The sequence below is a fragment of the Ursus arctos genome, unplaced genomic scaffold, assembly GCF_023065955.2.
Source record: "Ursus arctos isolate Adak ecotype North America unplaced genomic scaffold, UrsArc2.0 scaffold_2, whole genome shotgun sequence".
Classification (NCBI taxonomy): domain Eukaryota; kingdom Metazoa; phylum Chordata; class Mammalia; order Carnivora; family Ursidae; genus Ursus; species Ursus arctos.
The window spans coordinates 74,492,827-74,501,188 of record NW_026622874.1 but is presented as its reverse complement, the minus strand read 5'-3'; the positions used below and the strand labels follow the sequence as shown (position 1 = coordinate 74,501,188).

General features: G+C 48.7%; 1 protein-coding gene across 1 annotated transcript; it reads right to left on the bottom strand.

The window, feature by feature from the left end:
• Nucleotides 1-2,722: 2,722 nt before the first annotated feature.
• RMI2 (RecQ mediated genome instability 2) lies at nt 2,723-6,952 on the bottom strand. The gene is made up of 2 exons (XM_026520318.4): nt 6,634-6,952; nt 2,723-4,182 (listed from the first exon to the last, which is right to left on the bottom strand). The coding sequence occupies exons 1-2, from the start codon at nt 6,944-6,946 to the stop codon at nt 4,034-4,036; spliced, it is 462 nt and encodes a 153-aa protein (XP_026376103.1). The 5' UTR covers nt 6,947-6,952; the 3' UTR covers nt 2,723-4,033.
• Between the last annotated feature and the right edge of the window lie 1,410 nt (nt 6,953-8,362).

Sequence of the window (8,362 nt, the reverse complement as noted above, 5' to 3'; positions counted from 1 at the left end):
GCAGTTCCAAGAAAAGTGAAGTCACGGCCTAGGGTGCTTATTTTCAGTTCTTAGAAAAGAGCCCATTTCAAAAGGGAAGCTGGGCGGCGGGAGCACACACAGCCTGCCCTTGTCTGGTGGCGAAGTGGGGGGTGGGGGGGAGGCTTGCTGATAAACCAACTGTGATTTGGGTCCAGAAAACTAAAACCCCCAACCAAGATGCGTTTTCATTTAGTGATGTCAAGGAGGAAACGCTATGAATTGGTGAGAGCTATTAATACTCCGGGGAACCACAAGGGCTCGGCTGCCACGCTGAGGTGGCAGGCTTCCAGCCCCGAGCCCCCCGAGACGCTGGCAGTCTGCGGGGACTGTTGGAAAAATACCAGGCACCCTATGGTCCCCACCTCCCACACTCCTGACAGAGGTCACTGCCCCGGCAACCCTATCAGCTCAATCAGCATTTCTCAACCGGGCATTATTTACCAAAGTTAGGTGAAGACAAACGGGGCAACGGGGCGGGAGATGGGGAAGGTTCTCAGCAGCCCGGGGTCCGTTTTCTAGCAGGAAAGCGGGTTTCGGGGAAGGGGCGGAAGCTCAGGAGGGCAGAGTTCTGGGTAGGGTCTTGAGGAGCCTACCCCACACTCCCAGCTCGAGGACTCCTATTGGGAGCCCCGGAACAACTCTGAAATCATGTTTTAGGCTGAGGATCCAGTAACAGAGACCCCACGGACTATATCAGAATTAAATGTCCGTGTAATCAAAGCAACTGGTCCACAGTCCCGGCCAAGAGGAGCCTAAGGAGACACGACGACTAAATATAACAGGGTCTCCTGGATGGGATCCTGGAACAGAAAAAGGACGTCAGGGAAAAAAATGAAGGAAGTCTGAATAAAGTACAGACTTTAGTTAATAATAACATCTCCGTGGCAGTTCATTAATCGTAACAAATATGCCACGCTAACGTAAGAGGTTAATCATAAAGGAGACTGGCTGCGGTATATGGGAACTCTATGTACTGCCTCTGCAGTTTTTCTGTAGATCTAAAATTATTCTTAAAAAAAAATGTTCTTTCCAAGGCAGTCGGTGCCTGTAAGAACTCACTCCTCCTCCCAGAAACAATCACTTGGTGCCTGCCTGCCGTGTGCCAGGGGCACGTCCAAGAGACTCACGTGCGTCCTCGTTTATCCCTCATGTCGGTGCTGGGAGCTGGGGAAAGTCCGCAGTTTTAGGAGATGAGGAAAAGTAAAGCACAGAGATGTTAATTAACTTGCTCACAGTCGCACAGCAAGTTTAACAACGCATGAAAGGCTCACGTTCGGGTCCACCCGCTGCAAGGTTCCTGATAAAGCTCGGCAACGTTGCCTGAAAAATCCCCAAACGCTGAACAGAAGCTGGCTCGAAACCACGCTTCAAGCAGTTCACAAACCCAGATCAGTACTAAAAACAGCATGCGCTTTCCAATTTGCCTTACCTTTAGAAGTTTAAAAACATAAAATAAAATAGAACTGGAATCAGGAAAAAAAAGAAAAACCTAGTAAATCCCAAACACCAGACGCTGGTGAGGATACAGGAGAACGAGGACTCTCGCACGCGGCTGATGGGAGAGCAGAGAGGTGCAGCCATTCCAGACGACAGTGCTAAAGACTGGGCATGTGACCCCTCTGCCACATTCCCAAGTTGAAACCTAGCCCCCAGTGTGATGGTGTTTGGAGGTGGGGCCTTTGGGGGGTGATTAGGTCATGAGAATGGAGCCCCCATGGGTGAGACCAGCACCCATAAAAGAGGCCCCAGAGTGCTCCCTCGCCCCTTCCACTATGTGAGGACAGCCATCTATGGACAGGAAGAGGCACCCTGAATCTGCTGGCATTGTGGGCTTCCCAAAGCTTCCAGAACTGTGAAAAATAAAAGTCAGTGGTTTTTAAGCCCCGACCCCCAGTCTGTGGCGTCTCATGAGAGCAGACTGAATGGACTGAGACCGTTTGGCAGTTTCTCCCAAAAGCTAACACAGGCTTATGCATGACCACTGGGAATGCTCCCAGGCATTTAGCTCACAGAAATGAAAACTTGTGTCCACACAAAACCTGCACATGAATATTTCTATCAGCTCTATTAATAACCGGCAAAAATTGGAATCAAACAAATGTCTTTCAATAGATAAATCAACAAACTAGGGTATGTCAATACAATGGAGTAGTATTCAGCTATAAGAAGAAATGAGCAATCAAGTTACAAAAACACACAGAGGAACCTCAGATGAAAGCAGCCAGTCTGAAAAGGCTACACATGGTAAGATTCCAACTATGGGACATTCTGGAAAAGGCAAACTAAGGAGATAGTAGAAAGATCAGCGGTTGCCAGGGATTGAGGGAGAGGGAGGAGTCAACAGGTGGAGCACAGAGGATTTTCAGGGTGGTGATACGATTATGTATGACCCTATCATGGTGGATACATGATATTATGTCTTTGAAAAACATGCAGAATTGTGGATCACAAAACAAAAACCCTAATGAAAACTGTAGACTTTAGTGACCCTTTATCAAAGTGGCTCCTCGATTATAACAGATGTACCACACCAGTGCAAGGTATTAACAACAGAACCTGAGGGATGCGGCATGTGGGAACTCTGTACTTTCTTTTTTCTATAAACCTAAAGCTACTCTAAAAAATAGTCTATTTTTTTAAAAGCAGGTGCAAGCCCAACGTGGGGCTCGAACTCATGACCCCGAGATTAAGAGTCCCATCCTCTACTGACTGAGCCACCCAGGTGCTTCCCAAATAGTCCATTTAAAAAAAGGGGGGGGGCACCGGGGGGGGGCTCAGTCAGTTAAGCATCTGCATTTGACTCGGGTCATGATCGCCAGGTCTTGGGATCGAATCCTACATCGGGCTCCCTGCTCAGTGGGGAGTCTGCTTCTCTCTCTACCCTTTCCCTGCTCATACTCTCTCTTCACTCTCCCTCAAATAAATAAATAAAAAATCTTAAAAAATATACAGCATATAAAATAATTTATTAGTGGTAGAAGATCAATAACCCAACAAAACTCTACAGCAACGTAGGAATATAATCTGACTCTCTTGACATTTATAATCTTGGGAAAAATAAGGCATGGGTAAGTTGCAGACAGCAGAAACCCACACTGAATATAATTACAATAAAAAGTCATTCCATCCAGAAAATGTTAGAACTCTCAGATCCTTATGCTGCACCCCTTAGACAGTGCTATATGTCCATTATATTTCAATAACCCTGGGAGGAAAAAAAAAAAACCAAACCCTCTACCCCAGGACATTGCTCCCTCGCATCATCTCACCAGAAGTTAAGAGGCAGAAATTTAGTTAACGCCTAAAGTCATTCTCAGTCTTGATTTTAGTTTCAACAAGAAATATTTCTCAGTGCTTCAGCATCTCCAAGCGAGGAAGAATGGCAGGTGTTAACCCTCGGTACCTCCGGGAAATGGACCTTGACTGCTCGGAGGCCCCCGCAGCACACAGAGCTGGCTTTGGGCCGCTGGTGCCCGCAGCAGGAAAGCTCGGTTTGCAAGCTGGACACGGCAGTTGTTGATGGGAGCAGAGGCGGGCCATGATGTCATTCCCATTTCACGCGGTCTGTCTCCTGCCCACAACCACAGTTTAATCACCGCGGGCAAGGAGCGAGATTCAACTTCTGCATCATAAAAACAGGGTCCCGGCGGCAACGGAAAAAGTACCATCACTTATAAACTTGGAAAATGCAACATGAGATTTCTGCGTGCTTTAAAGAGCATTTACACACACAAACCAAAAGAAAACAAAACAAAACAAAAACAAAAACAGAGCACACATCTGCTTTTCATCTGCAAACAGTCGTCAAAGCAAGGGGCATCAAGGGCTGAGTTAAGTGGAGTGTCCCAGCGCTTAGAAACCCTACCTTCGGACTCCTTGGTCAACCAAAGCAAAAACTCTGGGAGAAACTTGTGAGAAATATATACAGAATGCTATCTGTGAAATCCACATGGTGTAAAGACCTAAACTGTTTCAGGATTTCGGTTGTTATTAGCAAGGGTTCCAATGTCATCTAAGGAATATTCCTGTGTAAATCTTCCACTTCTAGTTCCCACATGCTTTCGTGGATGGGGTTATCAGAGAGGTCTGTCATCTTCACGGCCTGGAGGCATGGCTCGGGGCTGCACGCTTGCACCACTCCCATTACCATCACATACTTCCCTAGAAGAAGAAAAGCCCACGGTGATGTTCACATTGAGACAAAGACAAAAACAAAACAGAGACTCCATCCTTCAGAGCTTAACTTTATCAGAGAAACAAACCAGAGACTCAAAAAAAAAAAAAAAATGCAGAGAGTAGATACCAACATTTAACTTTGGCTTCTGGTTTAAAAATCATAAAACAAATTGCAGCAAGCTACCGTAATGCATAAAACAATCACGCCTAAGGAATGGAAGAGACTCACATCAGAGTAGGGTTGTAATTAGACTGTTCTAAGGCAGGAGCAAAACCCCCAAGCTTTTCTCTTATCTCTGTTTCTTGCCCAGCGCCACAGGGTATGTGTCTGATTTCTGTGCACAGGACCAGTCCTCTTTCTACAAAGACATCCCCTGATGGCCCCAGAGTAAATCCAACTTTCCCCTGATGCCAGAAGAACAGGGCAGGCCACGGCACCCGGCCATGTCACCCTGTTGTTCCAACTGCCTAGGACCAATCCCTGCCACCAGCCGGGCACATGCTAGCAAATCAACAAGAGAGCGGGCTGCCACTGGGATGATCTCATGACATATTAACCACGACTCTCTTCCCAGTCCCTTGGGGAAGTGGCTCTCCTTGAAAGCAAAACTTGGCCAGTCTTAACCACACAAAACTTAATTGTGTAAAAAACCCCAAACACAGCAGGAAGGGCAGGCACTCTGCCAGCCCCCCCTGCATGCCCCTGCGAGGCTGCTTTAATCACATTGCTTCTAATAGCAGGGCTGAGTTTGCACGCAGGCTCCCCGGGCTCTGGCTGAAGGAACCCGGGCAAGCTGACACCTGCCTCCCTGGATTGCTACCCCTTGCACGATGCACGATGTAATTAGGTTCCTCTGAACCCACCTCCACCTTCTACTTGACCAAGTACCGTGGGGTTCCCTGGTGACAGGGGCTAGTTCTAAAACTACACTGAGCCAATACCTCCCGAATGACTCTCAAGTGCTGGTAGAGACAGAACCCTCAGAAAAAGAATGACTGAAGACCCAAGGAAGGACAAACAAGCCTAAGGAGATCCCACCCAGGGGAAGCTAACGGGAAATCTGCAAGAAGGCACACACAACTAGGGGAATGAGCTAGCTCGGTGGCATGAGCTCACTCCTCCGGCGATTAGACAGCCTGGTTAATAGGGTTCATTCTACCCACACCCTCCCTGCCCCCAGCAGTGTTTCCCCACTGTCTCCCTACTCCTTCCCCACCACGCCCCCTCCTTTCCATCAGGCCTTCCTCCGCTGGCCTGGACCTCCCCAATCATTTCCAGTTAGTCCGCCTCCAGCTGCTTCCTCTTCACAACTGTCTCCACCCTGCTGGTGCCGTGATTTTTCCCAAATGTAGCTCCGGCCTCCAGGTACTTGAATTTCTTATACTTTTCACATGTCATGAAATCATCCTCTGATTTTTAAAACCATTTGAAAATGTAAAAAAAAAAAAAAAAAAAGCTCAGGGGCCATTTGAAGAGGCAGCAGCCTGTGGTTTGCTGATTCGTGGGTGCTTCAAGTAATGCTACAGAGGAGAGGGCAGAGACAGGAGGCTGAAGGATGGGGCGAGGGGTGGGGCGAGAAGGGAACAGGAGCATAGTAACAACAGTCACGAAGTCTTGAACGCTCACTGTGAGCCGGGCAGCGTTAAGGCCATTTTTCTTTAATTGAAGCCACACGACAGGCCCCTTTGTGACCAAAACAGGACAGATCCAGAAAGGTTAAGGAAAGTGCTCCAGCCGACTCAGCTGGAAAGAACAGAGCCAGGAATTCAACCTAATGCTGAAGATACAGAGATCAGAAAGACAGTCCTGGTCCTCCAGGCTGCTGGCTCAAACCAAAGCTTCAGAACTTTGGTTCTCAAAGTGTGGCCCCAAGGCCACCCACATTAGCAACACCAGGGAGCTGGTTAGAAATGCAAATTCTCAGCCTCACCCACACCTACAGAGACTCTGAGAGTGGAGACCAGATCTCTGAGTTGTTACAAGCCCTCAGGGTAAGTCTGAGCACCCTGCTGATTTAAGAGGCAAACATTTGAGAACTACAGTCTAAGGCAGTTCCAAGAAGGAGCGGTACCCGAGAGCTTTCCATTCCTAGAAGTCAGGGAAGGCTTCCAGGAGGAAGGCACACGCGAGTCTAGCCGTTACGGATGAACAGAGGCTTCCTGGTAACAGCGTTTTCCAAAATTTGATGGGGGAGGGGAAAAAATCCTCCGTGGGTAAGGGACTTGTTACGAATATTGATGTTGGGGGTTTCTCCACTGGAGACTTTCACCAGGGGAGCGCCTGGATCCTGCAGGGTCTAAGCGGGCTGCAGGGGAGGCTTATCAGCAGGATAAACTGGGCGCGGGCGGGAAACAGGAAGGAAGGGTACCGCGGCAAGGGACTGGCCAGGCCCCGCCCCCCCGGCCGCCCACAACCAGGGTCAGTCCGGCCGTTACCTGGGACAAGGCAGGGCCGCCCGCGCGGCACCCGCTCCAGGCCGCACACTGAGAAGGCCCCGCTCGGGTCCCGCAGCCGCGCCTCGCCGCCATCCGCCGCCACCACCGTGCCCTGCATCCACACGGTCACCAGCTCCAGGGGTTCACGGCCCGCCGCCGCCCGCGACAGCCGCCACGCACCCGGGCTGCCCTCCGTGTCGCGCCGCAGCTGCTCCGCTAGGACCTTGAACGGCGGCGACCGCGGCAGCCGCACCGCCGCCGGGCCACCGCCAGGAGCCGCGTCCCCGGCCCCTGCAGCGGTCGCGGCCGCCATGCTGCCCCGCCTCCGTTTTCCCGCCAACTTTGATAGGCAGCGGGGCCCTGTCCGTGGCCACCAATCAGGGGCGCTCTGGCGGAACGGAGCAATGGTCGGCGTTGGGGGGCGGGGCTTCCCGGTTCAGCGGCTACGTCCAGCCTCCAGAAGTGCGCATGCGTACGTCAAGCAACTAATCGTTCCCAAGCAATGAATGATGGGTGAAGCGAATTACAAGAGAACACATAAATGAACGAGGGAGGGAAAGAACGTCTTGTTCAACACATCTCAAAATTTGATGTGCATGCAAGTCACCTGCAGAATGTGAGTATTCATCTTTACGTCGCCTTGCATGGTACAATTACGCTGAGGTTAATCAATACTAGTCACTACTGTAAGGTATAGTAGCGTGATGAGCCCATGTATTTTGGGAGTGATGAAGAACCGAATCAAGGGAGAAGGCTGGGATGAGGGACAGGGCCAGCTGGTAAAATTGCCCCTTTCATTACTATTTTTATTTGTTATATTTCTAAAACAAAATAATTTAAAACCTAAAATAAATTTTTTTCACAAAAGAAATGCACATTCATTGTAGAACGGTTAGAAAAGGAAATCTGAAATAAGAAGAAAATTGTAAAAATCACTCAGAGATTTCCATTGTTAACTTTTGAGTGTATTAACATCCATATTTAAAAGAAATACATATATATCTTTGATATGCAAATAATGTTTTCTATATGTCTTCACTTAATAACATTTTCCCATAACAACAAATATCCTTCTGCTTCCTCTTGAACAACTGCATAATATTCCATTTGTCAGATCATCTGTTTAACCAGTATCCTATAGTTGAACATTAAGACCATTTCCAGTTTTTCGTTTTATAACATCACTACTGTGAACCTACTTGGACCTGAATCTTTGTACATATGTTTCAGATAAATGCCTAGAAATGGAACTTCTTCCTCAAAATTGTATGTCCCCAGTCAGCAAAATCCACAAATACTTAACCAGGCAAATCCTTACAGTCAACACCAGTCTTTAGGAGACTTTGTACTCCTAGGGCCTTTGGCAGTACAGAGGGTACTGCATACAGAGAGCACACAGAGGGTATTCAGCAAGAGCCTGATCTTTATAAAGCAGTTAAGACATTGAGCCAGGTCCTGTCCTAAGAGCTTTGCAGGGAGTACTCTCCCACACCCCCAGATAAGGAAACAAGCTCATGAAAGCTAAGCAGCTTATCCTTGAGCTCTTTTGCAATAACCTCTATGGGGTCCTGGCCTCTACACCTCAGCCCTGAACTGTAGCATAATCAGGCTACTGGGTTGAGAATGGAGCAGGCACATTAACCAATAGAAAATCCAACCCTTTGGGGGCGCGTGGATGACTCAGTCAGTTAAGCGCCTGCCTTCGTCGCAGGTCCTGATCTCAGGTTCC